Raw genomic sequence first — 19,636 nt, 5'->3', positions numbered from 1 at the left:
AGTTTTCTGTCACTTTTGTGTCTGCAGCACTACAGGCCACAGCCCCAGCTGTTATACGGTCCCTACTTACATGTATGTGTGTGTCCAGCTGTACACACACACAGCTAATGAACTAAGTTCCTGGTTGCAGTTGTCACTGTGGTGTGACTATCACAGTACCTTGGGTCAAAGGGCAGAGTGGCTTGATTTGAGTTAAATATGAAGCAGTGTGAGAGGGCAAATTTGGAGACTCTCTTAAAAACTAGAAATTAAATGGTTTCCACTTTAGTTTTTGATGTATTTTAGGATGTGGTTAAAAAAAAATAATGATTCCTGATTTGTGTGGGGAACCTAGGTGAATATTTAAATGTGACATTTTGATATTCAAAGAGATGCTTCCTGTAATGAATGTACCAGTCCGCTTCTCCTAAAACCCCGAATGTTTGTGGAGTCATCTATAACCCTAGAAACACATATGTTTTATAGCATTATAGGCATTGGTTTTATTGTAATTTTGCAGTTCTAATTATGAAAGGGATTGAGAAGACTTGAATTTCTAGTTAGATGGCTTAAATTCTTTGGTTCTTTGGTTACATAGTTAGGTCTAATTATTTGTTGGACACAAAATGCAATTTTAGTTTTGCCGCTGCACAACACTGCAAAAGATTTTAAGTGAAATAATCAGTGTGTGGTTGAAGTGTGCTCTTTCACCTTTAATCCAAAGGTCTTTTACAAAATCAATTGTAAGAGCATGAAGTGTTCAGGAATTACAGCCATTCCCCACAGTCAGAAGCTCAAAATTCATTATCTGATTGACAAGCAGTTTCATGGACAGGTGAGGCTCGCTCCTGTCTTATTTCATTAAAATGAAGCAAATTAAATACCTGAAGTCGGTTCAAAATGTTAATTCTATAGCTTTTCATTTTAAATACAGCCCAAAGAGATGCGAATGCAAATGAGGGAGGCCATCGTTAGGCTGAAAAACCAAAATAATCTCATCAGAGAGATCTAGGAAGAATCTTAAAACAGAGGATTGCACTGACCAGCTAGGCACACCAAAAGGCCTGGAAGACCCCAGAAGACAATTACAGTACATGATCACCGAATTATACTGAATCTCTGCTCTCAATGCGGTGGGTATCCTTGTCAAAGTCTACAATCAAGAGATGTCGTCATAAATAAAATAATAACAGCCCTATAACATGTCAACAGTTCAATGTGTTATAATTATAACTTCAAAGTGTGACAATATTGTGATCACAAACACATATTTTTCAAAAGGCTTTTTTAGGTGATTTTTCTCTTCTTTCCAACGACTTCCCAGGCAATGTTTTGTTGGTTTCATAACTGTACTTCCTTGTTGCTACTTCAAACTGGAAAGTGCAAAAATCTCACTCCTGTCCATGAAAAGTTTCCATTTCATTCATTTTTCTTATTTTACTACACAGCAGCTTATAATTCTGATAAGTTTCTAATGTCCGTAATTTAATTTTCAAACCCAAATGAAACATCTATCTTCATATATTCTACCATTAACTCAGACTGTGAACAATAGTCCCATAATGCAAAGCGTTGGTGAGTGCACATGCTCCACAGCCTGAATACTTGAGGATCAAAATTAGCTCTGCTGTTGATTTAATCAGATTTAGCCAGGTTCCAAATTTTGGTTTAAAATTGGATAAAATTGGAAGTGGCATGTTTGCATTTATTCTTTTATTTGCAGCATGCGTTAAGTGTGATAGACTCTTACTGTTTAGATTCTCTGCTATGTTATAAAGCCCAGATGCAAAAGTTACAAACTATGTTTCATTTTCACTGTAATTTGCATGTATGCATATTTTTAGCTGTTGGTGCAAAAGTGTATAAATTATTTTAAACTTGCTTCTAATGTGCTGCTTAGTCTGTTTTGCACATGCTGGATTTCAGCATCCATCCATTTCAGCATCCATCCATCCATCCATCCATTTCAACATCCACCCACCCATCCATCCATCCATCCATCCATCCATCCATCCATCCATCGCTTATCCAATTCAGGGTCGCAAGAGGACGGAAAAGTAATTTCACTTTGTTCTGCTAAGAGTCTAAAGTGATTTCTGCATCTGCTTTATTGGATAGTAACTTTTAATATGTAAATGTATCCATTGTAAATTTTCGAAGCTCAAACGTGAAACTGTCATATTATAAATTAACAGCACCAAGAGTGAACTCAGCATTGAAATAAATTTGACTTGAGTCAACGTGTTTCTTTTTATCACTATGTGTAATAAATCCCAAGATTAACAGTTTTCTGCAAAATTAATTTGAGTTCTATTTTCTGTATTCGGTAGAATTTTTTCATGTTTTTATCTTATTATATTATTATTATTTGATAATTTCTTATCTTATCAGAGTGGGTGGCTCTCATAGGGATCATTTTTCGCAGAATAAGAGTCATATGCAGCGTTGTTGAAAACCACTGCTAATTCAAAGAAATCCTATTTGTGTTGAACTTCCTTTGTAGTATACCTGTCAGATTGCCACCCTGTTACCCAAGTGCATCTGCTCACAGACATTAACCAGAAATCAGATTTTCATATTTCTTGATTATATTTATGCAGAAATATAAAAAAAATCCTCAGAAAGATTCTGTATAACACATGAATGAACATACACGCCAACAAACTCATGGATGCACATAAAATGTCGTTCCTAGCAGGAAACCAGCAATTGGTACGGTACCTTCAATATGAACACCTGTGATAACTGATAAGATAACAGCAGGCTGAGTGTGTGCATGCACATATATAATTGCATTTGTGGCGGTTATATAGGTATGAAAACTCTCAAGCACATATGCACTGTAAACTGCAGGACTGTAGCTTTTACCTGTGTGTGTGTGTGTGTGTGTGTGTGTGTGTGTGTGTGTGTGTGTGTGTGTCATGCTTTGCTTTGTTTTTTTCTCTCTCTGAAAACTGAGCTGTTGGCCTCTGGGCCATCACATTCACAGTTGTCTCTCTGAATTATAGACAGATAAAAAGTCACTCAAAGCAAATTTGGTTTTCCGCTGGCAGAATATTAAACAATCAGCGGCTGAGTTGTAACCAAAGATTAATTCTTTGATTTGCTGTAAATATTTGTGGCAAATAATCAGTGTCATGAGGTTATTTGCTAAGTCATGGCTGTTTTCCTTACTCTTCTGCTGCTTCCTCACAAACAGATCAGTCAAAGCCAAGGTTAATCTATATTTGATTAGACAAAATGGTGTGTTTATTTATGTAAAGGTGTGTGTCTCGTTTAGGAATCATTAAAGGTTCTCACAAGAGATGGAATTAATCTAATCATAATAACTTTTATTTCCTTATCTGTTTTAAAAGAATTCAAACTTTTTATTGATCAGTTTTAATTCAGTTAAAACTGTGGGGAAGTGTGAGCATGTACTTTTCTTTTAGACTTTTAGAGTTAGCAAAGATAGTTATTAGGATTTAGTCACTATTTCACTGGCATTTATCATAAGCAGCAATTCACTGTTACTCTGAAGGAGCCTGTAGTGCTAACTTTAGAGTCCATGGGTGGATTCGGGGCTTGGGGTGGGGATTTTTGCATTGTAGGGTTTGACATATTGACAGGGCTGGTTTTAGTCTGCTGTATTTTTTTTTTTGTTACAAAACGGCATTATATGATGCCCTGGGAATGAGAACAGGTTGTAGCAGGCTGACCTCTCCTCTGCACAGAATGAACTCTCATGGCTCAGATTGCACACACTGACCCACTGCCCTTAAAAACAAAATTGCACACTCTTATAGCACACAACCTGCTCTAAGTCATGCCTGAAATAGAGAAAATCTGTTTTTCCTAATGTTAGCTTGAATCAATTACAAAAAAAATATATCCACATCTATATGTTACAGAGCAAAGAAGAGGCAAGAATCTTGCCTGGATGAAGAAAACTTTAGACCACAATTTCACCTTCCTGCCTTCAGGTCTACTGTTACACCTGACTCCCAGGCTGACCACTTATTCCTTCTACAACCCCACCCTACTACAGCAGAGTCAAACCAGAGAGGGTGGTGCGCTACGTTATCAGCTTTAACTTGGATGTTGCTTGTGTAGAAAATCTTCTCATTATTGCTAAATGACAGAGTCATAAAATACTACAATATCAGGCACCAAAACTGAAGAAGAGACTTCTTGGATGATCTATACCATACCATACTAGCTTTATTTATAAAGCACTTTAACATAAAACCAGGGTTCACAAAGTGCTGTACATATACAAATAGCATAAGCAACGTAAAATAAAATAAAATAAAATAAAACATGTTAAAACAAATTGAGTCAACCCCTTAAAGAGTACCTAACTGAAAACGATATTATTTGTCAGATAATTCTATTAAAACAGTCCAAACATGGTAAAAAGGTCCAGTTTAGTGACTGATTTAGCACCTATATGAATATGAAGAGTCGAAGGAGCGGGCATCTCTGGTATCAGTCGCCAGGCTGTCCATCCAATCAGAAGACATATTTTTCTTGATTTTATTTTCTGATGGCTAAACAAAAAAACGATTAATCACATTTTGTAATGTAATTTGTGGAAGCAATTTCAGGGCACCCACTTATTGGCGATTGTTCTTTAATGAAATATAATAATGTATACTTTATTGATCCCTGTGGGGAAATTACTTGTTTTTCCTCTGCATTTGACCCATTCACTCAGTGAAGCAGTGGGCAGCCACTAAGCAGGCGCCCGGGGAGCAGTGAGTAGGGACGGTACCTTGCTCAGGGGTACCTCAGGGTAGCCGTTCAGCAGATTTGAACCCCCGACCTTCCAATCATGGGGCGACCACTCTACCTACTGAGCTATCCCTGCCTCAAATATGAAGATGTGATGGAAATAATTAGTAGTTGAAACAGTGTCTCTTTTCATCTTCAGTTTATCTGTCCTTACTGAAATCATTATTTGAATTGGGTTAAACAAACATTTTAGGCAGTGAAAGTTGTGCTTTTTTTTTTTGTTTTTCCTCTCCAACTCGACTTGCTGTCCAAAAGCTGATATTGTCTTCTGCCTGATTTCTAAATGTTACACATCTACCTCAGAGGATTTTGGACAGAGCAAAGACTACTGCTTTGTCTGATATCGGTTAAAAAACACAAAGATGAAAACTGAGCAAATACACTAAAATCTTTCTCAAGGGAACCCAACTCGGCCAAAGTGGTTACAAGCTGAGAAGCAAAGTCGTGCTTGTCAGAGCCAGGTTCAACACAACAGTTTGACACATTGCTCCATCAGCTTCTGTTATTTGGCAAAGGATGGGCACCCTGTCTTCATCGGCTTGAGAGCCAGAGACAACCTCCAACATGCTCTGTGTGTCTTTATATGTGTGTGTGCAGAATATGTGCCTTTGGCTCAGTGTGTGTGATTTACAGCAGCATACATTGGTGGCTGTCATGTCAATTCAAGTAGTTGTTGTCTTAAAGTCTAGCCAGTTGCACACACACTCTTGCACACTTTCACTGTGTGTTTGACCCGACACATGCTCTCCAGATGTTGGTAGACATTCCTGAAGGTCTCATCACACTTGTGGACAATTTATGTCTCCTCACACCATCCTGACACTGTCACAGTCCACTTGTCGGTTTGTTGAACCTGAAAGTAGCTATGAAGAAACAACTGCTCGGCTTTGGGAACGAAACATGCTGACCTGTAACTCTTCCTTTTCTCATCTGAAAGCATGAAAATTGTGGCTGAAAATTGGAGGGTGTATTAGCAACAAATATCTTTTTTTTTTCAACTCCCGCTAAAGAGAAGCTCCAAATCACGATGTTATGGAAACATTCTGATTCAGAAGTTGACTGAATCAGAATGTAGCACTATAAATGCTACATTTGTAACATTTATAGTGCTACATTTGTAACATTTATAGTGCTACATTTGTAACATTTATAGTGCTACATTTGTAACATTTATAGTGCTACATTTGTAGCATTTATAGTGTACTGAATTACATGTAATGGGCGTACTAGGAGCTGTTACAGTGTGATTATTCACTCCACTCCAAAAATTGCTTGTGGATGTGGAGTTTCAGCAACACATCCTGAACAAGCCACCAGGCTGAGAGACAGACAACCATTCAAACTCACACCTAACCTAACCCCACTACATGCATGTGTCTGGATTGTGGGAGGAAGCCGGAGTACCCACGGAGAACCCACGCAGATATGGGGAGAACGTGCAAACTCCACATAGAAAGGCCCTGGCCAGATGGTGGATTCAAACCCAGAACCAACAGTACTAGAAAATGGCAAATGCTGTTTGCCAATGTAAACTATTCCAGTGTAAAAACTTTTAGTTCAAACAGATGAATTGAATTGAATGTATCCCCAATGTATAAATAAGGTATTAGATCTAAGTTCCTTTGGTTTTAAAGTGTCTGATAGCGCTGTTGACAAGTAAATACCATTCTAGCCTTCATGTTTGTGGCCAGCTCGAAACGACACATTAATAGAAATGTGGTTTTGTACATTTATTATGATCTAAACTGCATGACAATTGTTCTTTTGTAAGGTTTTTAAGCTGTTCTGAAGTAATTGGCATCATTGGCTGTGACCATTGGAAGTTTCAGTTATGTTAATGTACCATCAACTTTCCCGGATCCTAAATTTCTTGGCAGAGAACGCCATTGCAATGAGATGATCTGTTGTTTAAGCTGTTTGAGGAAACGATGGTTTTATTGTTTGAGGACGTTTATGCTGAAGACACTCCACCAGCATTAGCCTCAGGTGAAATGTATCACAGTGGTTTGAGCTAGTTTGCATGATAGATCTGTCATTTAGATAGGCTATATGTGGCTATCCCTCATGTCTGGGAAGCAAAGGTGATTTTGTGAATCAAGGTTTATCAGAGTGATACAAACAACTGCGTGGGACTTTCCCATCATTGTTGATCTCCGGGTTCAGCGCCCGGCTTCATAAATCCAGCCTGCTGGTTTCTTCTGACACATGAGAAAACAAAGTCCTGAGGAAATTGGTCTTCACATCCACAGCACATCCTGAAAATACAGAGCCGAACTAGGTGTCAGCATATTAACCTGTGGTATGATGCATAGCTTTCGACTTAATCGAAATACCACAGCAAACAATCCATGGATTTTATTTTCAAATCTGCTTTGTCTAATGTTACAGGGAGGACTGGACAAACCCGGCAGGTGCTATGTGCAATCATAACAGAGACAATATTACTATAAGATAAGATAAACTGAAACTTTAATGATCCCTCTGGGAAACTGGGTCAGGGTAAACAGTCACCGGACGCAAAAAAATTACATGAAAATTATAACAGGAAGAAGTATTCAAGCGGGAAATTTAAGGATTTAAAAAAATGATCTTTTGAAAAACAACACACAGTTTTAAAAGCTGAATGAATGGCACATGAAAAAACAGCGACCTTTTTGGGGACGTTTCAACATTTATTTACAGTTTGTTTTACACAGTTTGCTCCGAGCACACTATCAAAACAACAAGAAAACAGAGCCATCTCAGCCCAAACCCAGGGTTTAGAACCAGCAACCAGTCTACAAACCAAGCTCCCTTGACCTTTAACCTGCTGCTCTTTTTTGCATCCATGAGAGTCAGTGGTGCTGGTTTGATCAATACTCCACACACACACACACACACACACACACACACACACACACACACACACACACACACACACACACACACACCATTAGGTTTAAATGTAATCATTCTCCTCCTCTGTGTTCGTCTCTCAGGCCAGCACTTTATCTCGGGCTCTTTGCAACACCCACGGCCGACGGTGCAAAGTCCAACTGCTTATCTTTGCCTCTGCTGGGCCAGTGGCGCTCTGTCTGTCCGTCTGTCTGGATGACATACTGACTGTGTTATGCACTGACAGTCTCTCTGTCTGCTTTTTTTTCCCTCTTTTACCTGCAGCTCAGTTTTTAATGTCTCTTCATCCTGATGATTTGGCCACTGATAAACGGCTTTTTTTCCACGATTTTTGAGATTCTTTTCTTTACTTTACTCTTCAGTTTAAAGCGATGTTTTATATTGTAATATTTATATAACAGAGATGTACCATCATGATTATTGCTGTTCAAGGCAATAGTTGTTGTTTTTGTCGACCATCTCCTTCAAAACCTAAAAAAAGTTCATTCACCACACCCCACTATTTCGATTAATCATTAACAGTAAAAAAGGACCTGAGCTGGGTTTTAGTGAAATAAAGGTCGGCATGATAGCATCAGCAAACTCTTGTTTATTTTATTTTTTCCTTCAAAAAATTATGTTTATTAATGTTAGTTTCACTCTCGGCCTTGCCCGCTGTGGCCTTGTACAAAGCACATTTTCTTATGTTACTGTTTATCCAACACACTATTTTCTTACCCACTTATCCTATTCAGGGTTGTGGGCGGTTAGAGCCTGTTGCAGCTGTCATAGGGTAAGTTGCAGGGTATATCCTAGACACCAGTCTATTGCAGGGCTAGCAGTTAAAGACAGGCAGCCATCCACTCTCACATTTCTACCTACAGTTAATTTAAATTGTAGGCATGAATGTGTTTAATTTATTATGCATGTCTTTGGGCTGTGGGTGGAAGCTGGAGAACACGGAGAGAGCCCAGGCAGGCACAGAGGGAATGTGCAAACCTCACTCCAGGAGCCTCATGACCTTCTTGCTCTTAGGGTGCAGATTTATTATCATAGTAATTTTTTTCTACTGACGGATCTACAACCTAATCTAAATTTCTCTGACGACTTCATAGTTCTTATTTTGTTAGATCAACAGTTCAAACACTAAAATGTCAAGCTTCTGTCTCACAAAGCAGAAATGCAGTGCATCTGCAAGCCGCATTGGAGCCCACCTCTGTCACTGACACCTGCTCTGTACTGCTCTCCCCACTTATACATACTGCAAGATGAGGATATCTCAGAACACAGCTATACTACCAAATAGAAAATTTCGCAGATGCAAATAACAACTGGGGTTGGGTCCTTTTACTGAACTGTATTTATTGATGTTTGTAGAGCTGGACCTTTGTCTGTCTGTCTTATAAAACCTGTGACTCTTTGGCAGGACTATTTATAGTTTCCATTCACTGCAAGCAGTTGTCAGTCTGGTGGATGTGTGACTTTATTAGTCACACTTCCACCAGACTTGATATTTTAAATTTCAGCATTTGTATGTTATTGATTTTTATCTCTAAGACCTCCTCGATTAAATTATTGTTGTTATAAGAGTCTCATAATTACCAGTTTGAGTTTTTTGGGAGTAGCAGGTTTTTGATTTTGTTGTACAAGTAAGTGCAAATTTGTTGACTAACTGTCATACCCCTCTCACTGACTAACTAACACATGAACTTATATGTCATCAAATAATCGTTCACTTTTCAAGTAACCTGAGGACTGAACTGTAAGTGCTTTGTTCCTTCTCTCGCTATCTCTCTATCTCGCTCGCTCTCTTTTCCCTCCCTTTTCTCAGGCATAACAAGTGTAAACAGTTCATCCACAGAACAGGATCCAGGATGCACTGCCTCATTTGCATTAGACATCTTAGAAACAGACACCACCCTTTTTTCCTCCTTCCGTTCTTTCTTTCTTTCTTTCTTTCTTTCTTTCTTTCTTTCTTTCTTTCTTTCTTTCTTTCTTTCTTTCTTTCTTTCTTTCTGTCTCTTATGCAAATGAAAAAATATTCATTTTAGCACAGATACTCTTTGTGCAGGTGTGCATGCTGGCAGGCTCCTCGTTGGATTGTCTGTCTCCAGCAAGAGAGCCTGAGGACATCTGTCATCACATGCTCAACAGAGAAACTGCTGCACCTCAGGAGACAAATACTCATTATACTAAAAATGACAGTTGTGTCACGATAATGTCTTTAGGAACCATTTGTCACTGAAACATATCTTAACTGTCATCTTATAAATCTTCTGGAAGCACCACCAAACGAAGTGCTTTGCCCCAAATTAGGGATGTTTTTTTAAATAAGCAAAATCTTCTGCCTAACTCACAGGTGTCGAACTCCAGGCCTCGAGGGCCGGTGTCCTGCAGGTTTTAGATGTGTCCTTTATCCATCACAGCTGATTTAAATAGCTAAATTACCTCCTCAACATGTCTTGGGGTTCTCCAGAAGCCTGTTAATGTGTGCTGACCCAGGGTGAGATCTAAAACCTGCAGGACACCGGCCCTCGAGGCCTGCAGTTCAACATCCGTGGCTTAACTGAACAGATGTTATGAAGTGGGAAAATATGTTTGTTAATTTGATCATTCAGTACCACTTGCAGACCCAGTGCTTACAGAACAGCACAGTATTCAGAGGAATTAAATCAGTTAAAAATATAATTTAAAAGATCCAACATGTGCGACCTTCCATCCATTGTTAGTGCCAGTACACGACGTAGCATGCCTTTTATGCAGAGATGACATCTGCAAGATTCAAGCTTGCAGTCACACATTCACGATGTACTCCTCCCAATTCATGAACATATTTTGTTGCTTAACTCTGAGAATGTTTTGCACAGGTTCTTTTACCTCCAGACGTTACTACTGCAAAGACCTCCTCTAAGCAGTGCATTCATGTCCTATGTGATATGCTCTCGTACATCTCCAGACATGTTTAGGCCTCTTTCTTGGATGATGTGGTCTTCTTGTGTCCCCAACGAGCTTGTTTGCAAGAGCTTGTTACTTGTTACTGTTACTTTTGGTGTGGTAAATACTACAAGTATCAACTCACTGTGCACTGATGTAAGAGCAATGCATTCACAGGTAGATATACTCTATAGAAGGCTAGATATATAAATAAAAGTGAAATAAATAAGATGTGAGGTAATCGTAAAGGAAAGTTTGTGTTTGGTAATACAAAATTACTTCACGAGTACTTGTAATCTAACAATTACTATTTAATCCCAATAATTCTGTAGTGTAACCAGCCATTTGTAACCCAACACTGTATTCCACAAACAAGGTGCATCCATGTTGCAGTCATGGTCTGAATGACATGAATACATCGGTATATTCCAGCGTTTGTTTCCATGTTTTCCTCTTTTACTTTTGTAACTTTGGAAAAGTCTTATGAACTTAATTGATCACCATACTCACCATAGAAAAAAGCCACAAAAATCAGTGGCTATTCATACTTATTTCATACTATTCAACACAGATATTTCAATTACTTTTTACAAGTCTGATGTGCATAATTATGTTGACAAAGAGTTGGTTATATCTGATAAACTTTATCAATTTTATGAGATTAAATCTTTAAAAGAAAATGATACACAGAAGTGTGTGGGAAAATCCCAGAATCTGTAACCAAAATCTGGGGCTGTTATGGTCATTTGTAGAGGAGAATATTTTATTGTGACATCCAGACTGTTATCAGCAGTCAGTATCTGTTTTCAAAGAGTCCCATGTCTGGAAACTCGGTCAGCCCAGGGTTACAGATTACAGATGAAAGGTTACAAATGTAAGGGTCACATCTGAATTTTTTCTCTCTTTGGTGCTGAAATTGCTCGAGCTGCTGCACTGTTGCCCCTTCAAACCTTTAAGTCACAGTGTGTTATCTGTGGATAGACTCTAATCAGTTTTCCTTCACCAAAAGTCTGGAATGAATGTGACCACTATCAGCGAGGTCTCCTGATTACTATGAGTGACATTATAGAGTCAGGTTAGTCATACCTGGAACACCTTCCTGTGTGTGTGTGTGTGTGTGTGTGTGTGTGTGTGTGTGTGTGTGTGTGTGTGTGTGTGTGTGTGTGTGTGTGTGTCTTTGTAGCTGTGGAGACCATATCAGGTGGGTGCTTGCCTATCTTATCAAGCTAAATGCTCCAAAGGGACTATTGTGTATGCAAGAACTGCCCAAGTTTCACACTTAGCATTTCTTTATTTCTTTAAGGCATATGTATGAGAGTGTCTTGCCTGTGTGTGTGTTGAGGACAACCATATGGAAAGGAAAGAAAGATTAGTTATATTTTTTTCCTCCTCTCTCTAATAGTTAATTTTTCTTTTTTTAAACATGTCTTGCCTACTTGATTCATTCGTAATTCTTCATAAGAATCAAGTAGGCACTGTCTCCAATAGTTAATAGAAATAGGCTGGTAAGTTGGTGGTAACCTCTTGGTCTGAAGGATTAAGCTGATGTGCGAGCACCTCAGTTCCTCTGACGGCCGCACGAGCGTTCCAGTTTTGCCGGCTGTTCCTTAGCACTAATTTGCAGACATGTTTGTCTGTGCATTTCACTCATGTACTCTATGAATACAGTTTGCTAACAAAACCTACATGAGTTAAATGACTTACAACACCATACTTTTGGCGAAAACATCTTGCTGCAAGAAACAGACAGAAAAATGAAAGTCAGAAACGCTGATTCAGACTGAGGTTAAAAATGAGGCCAATATCTTCAGAGTGTGTGCTGCTGCTGATCATATGCACTGGCGTTATTTGTTACTGTGCTTAAGATAAAAGAGCAGTCAGGGACAAATCTGTGACAACAGCTACAGCATAGGGTTGGGTTGAGCAACTGTCAAACATGCAGACAGGTAGAGAGTAGGGCAGGTAGACAGGCGGCGTGCCAGCGTGCCAGCGTGCCAGCGTGCCAGCGTGCGGTGTGTGGGTGTGTGTGTGTGTGTGTGTGTGTCAGTGCATTAACTCCTATTAAATAATTTGGTGACAAAATAGCATTGTATTTGTTCATGTTTCTAGACATGAATTGGTGGTTTTAGCATGAATTTACCTGCATTTCGATGCAGGCTCCAAGCAAGAACCGTTAGTGTTGAAAAGAATTTTCTCTGAAGTCAACATTTTCATATGTATGATTATACTATCTCATCCTCTCCATATTTTGCAAGAGATTCAGCCAGTGTCCATGCTTAGTCTATATATTTTGTTGCTCCCTTGCTTGAAAAATCTCCTTAAACATGCAGAAAGTTGTGTGTTTACTGTTTAGGTGGAGCTCTCTGGAATTGGTCCTTAAAGGCAAAAAAGATAAATGTCCTGCTCCTACTTTCCCCTGTTTTTGTTTCGTTGACTTGCTGACGGTTTTTCTAGTGCAGGGTCAGAGGCAGGTCAGTAGTTTTTGGAGTGGTCAGGGCCTCACTCTGTGTGTGTGCGATGCCGCCCAGGCAGAGGGTCTGCGCAGAGGTCGGCTTTGAGGATCTCAGTGTGATCCAGCCATGTTTAGTCTACCAGTCCTACATGTCCTACATGTCGCACACCGCAGTCATTTGGTCAGGAGCTGTTTCAACAAGGCAGTGCTATTCCTGCAGCACTACCCTACCAAAGAGCTGTGACTGATTGGCCAGGACAAGTAAGAGATGTGCTGCCAACAATAGTGCAGGATGTAGAAAAATATAATTTTATAATTGATTTGTTTGCTGTAACATTTGTTTCAGTGGCTAACTTTTAGAAATGTTTGTGCATTTGCAAAAATGATCTTTAAAAAGACTCAACTTTTATTCTGTCTCACTTATTGAAATAATAAAATCTGTAATAAAAGGCTATTCTTGAATGCTTTATCTGTGTGAAATCCTTAAAGAGCTGATGTGTTTTCTTCTAATCCAAAACAGCAAATCCACGCTAAGGATTTGCTGTTTTGTTTATGTTTGATCCAGGATGTGCTGACCAACAAACTCTTCCTTTATTAAAAATGATGGAAAGAAGAAAAGCAAAGACACCATTTGTCCCCTCTTTAATAAGAAAAAAGAAACATGAATCAGTGTGATCACACTTAAACCGAAAGAAAAGGAAACACAAACAATATATTATATCAGCACACTTTCAAAGTTGGAAAAGCAACATATTTTAAATAAAGGACATTTGGCATTGAAACTAAAACATGTTCCACAGAGGACATCGCGTGACCTGAAACTTCTGCATCCTCTGCTGCTTATCATCCTTCAAAAGATCATCCATACATTGATCTCTTCACATCAGCAGTCATTTGAAGAAAAGGCACTTTTCAGACATGGGGGCGGTCTTTTGACCCACTTTTACACGGTTACTACTTTGCTGATCCGTTGACAGTTTAAGGAGGACATTCCTACGTATTGTTGTAACACACACACACACTATCAGCCCACCTGGCCATTGAGAGCTCTATAGTGCAAAGTACTGTATGTAAATCCTCCAGTAGTGCATCTCTCCTCCCACCACTGTTAGTAACTGACAGAACTCCTCCATGCACCTCACCAGTTAACTGTTATTCGAAATGTTACAGTCTCTGGAAAGGCATGCAGTTAAAATGCTTCACGCAGTAATAAAAGGAACTATTTTCTGGTCATCTGAAACACATCACATTTTTTTTTTTTTTACCACAGTTGCTTTGCATCTTTCCTTCTCACTACAGATTTTTCTCTTTTTTTTTGTTACTTTGTTTTACTCTAAACCTCAGCAGGAACACAATGTTTTTTTTCTTCATATTAACCAAAAAGACGACGCGTTTTTTTGAAAGCACAGAGTTCATGAGCTACACGTTTAAATTGACAGATGCCCGATCTGACAAAAACACGACAGATCAGGGCGTGAAAACAAAAAAATGACCAATGTTGTAACACACTCACAAGGAAATGAATTTAAATGTCTCCAGTTGCAGTAACACCTGCCTGAAGCAGTAACCTGAAACTTTCCTCTGGATAAAAAACGAAACCTCACATTGCGGTTGTAACTGGTCGACAGAGCACAATACAAGTTATATTAAAATTTCTCCCTTCATAAATAAATGCAAATATCCTTTCCCCTCCTCATTACCTCTATTTACATTTTATACAAGGCTATTTTTGCCACACACAATTCTCAGGATTGGACTTTAACTTACACACAGACAAATTAAATGACTTCACTATCATTTAAGACCTCCTATTGTCCAGCTTCACTTTTCTGTCCTCCGTGTAACCAGTTTGTCTCCTTGTTTGACAGAGATGGTAAAACGAAAAGGTGTGTTCTTTTGTCCCTCTAAACATGGCAGCCACTTTATTTTGGATGTGAGTTTTGAAGTCCAGAGACGCAGAGAGAATGAAAGAGGAAGATGGCAAAAGCATTGGAGTCCATTTTAACAGATGCAGGGAGACACAGAAGTCTCCATCTTGGCTTTCCTCCATGAGCAGGTTTGTGTGTGTGTGTGGGAGTCGCTAAAAGTCCATATTAGGAGGCATTGAGTACTGAGCGGCTGTACAGAGTTTGGTAGTAAGCGCCCGAGTCCATTGTGGTCGGCCCCGGGCTGTCGTAGATCTGCTTCGCTGCTACAGGAGAGGTCCCAGTGTAGGTGTTGTAGGTCATCAGCTGGTCCTGGTAGGATTTGAGGTCCATCTTTTGCTCGTTGGACATGAGGTTGGTGATGGAGAATGGATGGTTGAAGTTGTAGTGGGGGTCTAAAGACTTGAGGGGGTCGCTCTGTATGTCCATGTGTTGCTGCATGACACTCGGCAGGAGGTGGGAGCTACTAGGTAGAGTCTGGGAGTGGAGGAGTGGGTTGGAGGAAGAGGTGCCAGTGAGGGGCATGGAGGATGGAGAGATGGAAGATGAGGGGGTGGAGGAGGGTGGCAGGGAGACAGGTGGGTTGTGGAGGTGTGAAGAGGACAATGGTGGACATTCCAATGAAACCATCGAGTTTCGGGAATGAGGCTGGTCATCTGAAGATCCCGGGTGGGAGTTATCCGAGTGGGTGGAGTCTGCTCCCTCTGATCCACCTCCAGGGCTGCGATCCTCCACCAAGAGATCGACACTGTGAACTACTTTTCCTGAGCCCATGTCCTGGTTCTTGGCTGCCTTTTTTGCTGACTTGTCCTCAATCTTGAAGCGTTTCTGGCGCCTCAGGTAGCAGCCGTTCTCAAACATGTTGCCGGACTGTGGGTGGAGAGTCCAATAAGAGCCTTTGCCCGGCTTGTCGGGTGAGCGAGCCACCTTCACAAAGCAGTCGTTGAAGGAGAGGGAATGGCGGATGGAGTTCTGCCAGCGCTGCTGGTTCTCACGGTAGTAGGGGAACAAGTTCATGATCCATTGGTAAATCTCATTCAGGGTTAACATCTTGCTGCCACTCTGCTGGATGGCCATGGTGATGAGGGAGATGTAGGAGTATGGTGGCTTGGCATGGGTCATTGGCCGTCGGAAGGGCTTTGGGTTAATCTCCTTTGCCCCTGCTCGGTTCAGAGTTGCAGGAGAGGTGTATCCCAGCTGACTCATGGATGGGCTAATGTCCTGGTAGTGGGACAAAGAACTCAGGGAGCCTGGAGCAGCAGGGCCCAGCTGAGTTAGTGAGCCTGAGGTGAGGGACGGGGCCACTGGGGAGAGGGACATGTGGCCGGGAACGGAGCCCATTGAGGCCAGTGGTGAACTGCTGATGCTGGTGGTGGGCGGGTGATATGACATGTTCATACCAGCAGGCGAGACAGTGGCTGGGTTCAAGTTGATGTAGTTATTGATGGTGCTCATAGAGCTCATGGAGCCCAGACCAGAGTTCATGGTTGTAGGAGATGAGTACATCTGGAGTAAACAGGAGGGACAAAATCTAGTTAGTTGCAATGTGAACACAGAAAAGAAATTAAATAAGACAAATAATTATATAAATTCTGTAACTATCTAATTTTGATTTCGATTTTTAACACTTCTGTTGGAAATAACTGATCTAAATTTCTCGGGCAAAACGTGAAATGTGAAAGGAAACACTCCCAGACTCCCAGTGTTAAAAGTCACTTCTTATCAATGCACAATGAAGCTCTCAGTGTGCTGAGAGGGGACATGGATTTCACACAGCGATGTTAACCTGAAAATGCGTAAAAAGCGCGTCATGGTGCCTCTCGGTCAGACGGCCTCCTCCACTGCTGCCATGGAAAAAACAAGTTCTTCAGTATTTAACCTAAAGTGGAGGAGTGATACTACTTCCAAGTCCTTTTTGTGTGGAATAAAGTTGAATAATTCAGAGCTAAATGTCAAGAATTGTGCTTCTCTGAATCCCGAGTCTTACTGATATTTAATTTTTATGGATGCGAAAATACTAAATCTGCGGGTGATAAAAAACAGTATCTTAGCCCGCTTAGTTTTGGTTAATTATTATCAAACGCTTTCTTCTCGGTAATTTAATCAGGCTGGGTTGAGGTGAGAATTGCTGCTGCTGGAATTAACTCCTAATTGAATTAGGGAGGAAAAAGTCTTGTTTCATTTACACTTGAATCGTTGCAACACTTAAGCGGAGTAGAGACACAAAGGATTAAGGCCTAACAGTGAGACTATGTCCTTTAAAAACATCATATAATTCTCACAGACTATTTATTACGAAATCCGTTAAATTATAACTGTCTCATTGTTGATTTAAAATCAAAGTATTTATTTTGCAGAAGAAGCGAGCCCCTTCCTGACTTGCTTTTTATTTCTTGATTTATTTATGATCTTTGTTTACCATAACTGCTAAAAATATTAGTTACTCACATATTACGATATTATTATTTTCTTAATTTTAGTTTTTTCGGGGTTTTTTTTTTTGTTTGTTTTTTGTCCAGATTCCCGAGATTTGATTTTCCATTACTAATGCCATACGTGGATGTTTTTATTTTTAAGACAGTGTCATAATATTTCCATGTTAATTCGAGGTTTTCGCCTACTTTTATAAGATTATTTTCGAATGTATCAAAGCAACTACTTTTGATTCGGAGTCCCGCTCCATAAGCGAACATTTTGTCTTCCCTCACGGTCTGTCTCTCTTTCTCCCTTTTTTAAATCCCCCAAAACAAAGGCGGAAACTTTGGCAATATTTATAACAAGAGTAAAGAAAAAACTGGATTTATTTGTAGTTACTGTTGATATTTTCACGTTTTCGCTTGTCATTACCTCGCTGGCCTCGCTGGCTGTGTAGTAAGTATTCCACTCTTCCATCTTCACAGAACTCAACATCCCAAACAAAAGTCTTCAGAAGAGAATATTTTATCTGTGACCGAAGTTTTCAGAATAACAAAAATAAATATAAAGTCCTCCTAAAAGTTGGCACGTATCGGGAAGAAAATCCAAGCAGAAAGGGTTCTCCTTGTCGCACGGAGTCTAAAATGCGTAAAAATGAAAAAGTGATGCGATTCCGCTCCGGAGAACAGGTAGGTCAGCGTTTCTTAGTTGTCAGTAATCCATTGTTTTGCAGCTTTAAATTTGTTAATGCTCAACAGACTTCTGCTTCTTTCTCGTGGCCCGTTTTTTCTTTTGGTCACCGGGCCCTCGGGACGCAGCGCGCGACAGACGGAGATATAACTTGGAAATACAGTAGAGGAACCTGGGCGCCCTTCTCTTATAAGGCTCTGCTCGGCCCCGCCCAGCCCTCACTTTTGAATTGGGCAGGAAGGGCCCGGCAAAAAAGGCAGATGTAGCCCCCTGGCGTGCTGGATATCGGCCCCGCGGCTGTGCTGGCGAAAACCAGCCGAGCAAGCGTACTACTGTTCAAAAGCTGTGCCCATTTTTGGGATGTTTCTCAGTATTTCAGAAGAGTTACGTTTTGTTGGTCATGACGAAAAGTTAAATATCAAACACGTTTCGAAACTGGAGCAATAAAAAAATCTACATAAAAGCGCTTCATTAAAATCCAAAATTATTTTTTTCAGTTCTTTTAACAATCAGCGTCTGGTTTCTGCAGTTTTGCTAGCAACGCGATTTTTCTAAAAGAATTCGAAAAATAGAATTCTGGCTTGAATAACAAAATATTTAATCGTGACAACTTTGACCTTCACATATTTTGATAATAGCACGAATCACCTGAGACTTATCAGAAGATTAGAGAACATCAAATTTCTCAATTTTCCACCATCAGCCTCTGTTTTCTTCTGAATCTTCGTCACGAAAAACCAAGTAAAACATAAGGAGTAAAAAAGTAAACACAGCTGACTAAGAAGCTTATCCCCGTGCATAAACAGACAGATCTTTATCCAACTGTTGGGTAACGATGGCTCATGTGCGCATTTTACGCATATTGGGGTCGTTTGAATGTGAGAGACCTCCTCGCCCTGGGAACTTTGTTGGAGAGCTTCTTTTTTCTCAGAGGAGGCCCGTCGCTACAAAGAAATAAATAATGTAGCCTAGTCCTGGCCTAATGCATGGGCCAGGACTCCTGTATTGTGGAATACACATCAGGCCTCGCTGCAGACGGAGGCCTGTGAATGTCAATGCTTATGCTTAATGGCAAGTCAATGGAGATGTAATTGATGCGCAGGCGGGAGGTCGACGGGATTAAAACTGGGCGATAAGATCCCGTGGAAATCACAGGAAGGAACTGGCCTGTTAGTGCTCAGATGCAACAATATTATGCAGAGTGTAAAGGATTCAGCGGCGTGAACATTTCTTGGAAACATGACGTTTACAGCCATTAAATTTCTCCGTGGCGTCCACATAAAGGCCCCGCTGCCCTCACGAAAACAGAGACGAGAGGGAGGGACTCGGGTCAGCTTATAGTTAATCAGACGCTTTCCATGATATGACCTGTCAAAGACTCACAGATTATCACCTGCTTGCAAAGTGCTGTCACATCCATTAAACGTGGAATGTCGCCTGAATGTCGTAACGATGTAACCAAGCCTGGATGATTTATTTTTCTCCGTGGATAAAATATTTGTAAATCAACTCTGAGGTCACATGAAAAAAAAAGCTTCCGGGTTAAAATGTACTTTAATTTGACGTACTGGTGAATTTAAATGAGAAGTGGACG

General features: G+C 40.2%; 1 protein-coding gene across 1 annotated transcript; it reads right to left on the bottom strand.

Annotated features, from left to right (window-relative positions):
- Positions 1–13,643: 13,643 nt before the first annotated feature.
- On the bottom strand, positions 13,644–18,187 carry foxa3 (forkhead box A3). Its single transcript, XM_085370346.1, has 2 exons — positions 17,785–18,187; positions 13,644–16,443 (listed from the first exon to the last, which is right to left on the bottom strand). The coding sequence occupies exons 1-2, from the start codon at positions 17,845–17,847 to the stop codon at positions 15,106–15,108; spliced, it is 1,401 nt and encodes a 466-aa protein (XP_085226472.1). The 5' UTR covers positions 17,848–18,187; the 3' UTR covers positions 13,644–15,105.
- Positions 18,188–19,636: the final 1,449 nt, after the last annotated feature.

This window comes from Diplotaxodon limnothrissa, linkage group LG14 (assembly GCF_057381915.1).
Source record: "Diplotaxodon limnothrissa isolate DT_005_m linkage group LG14, D_limnothrissa_male_GT1.1, whole genome shotgun sequence".
In the NCBI taxonomy this organism is placed as follows: domain Eukaryota; kingdom Metazoa; phylum Chordata; class Actinopteri; order Cichliformes; family Cichlidae; genus Diplotaxodon; species Diplotaxodon limnothrissa.
Note: the sequence above shows the minus strand (reverse complement) of the source record. Positions and strands in the feature narration are given on the sequence as shown.

Bases quoted from the DNA above. Each gene is read 5' to 3' on its own strand.
- foxa3 (XM_085370346.1), bottom strand. From the start codon at position 17,847: ATGTTGAGTTCTGTGAAGATGGAAGAGTGGAATACTTACTACACAGCC. The intron at 16,444-17,784 runs GTAATGACAAGC...TGTTTACTCCAG, and splicing joins CAGCCAGCGAGGCCAGCGAG to ATGTACTCATCTCCTACAAC.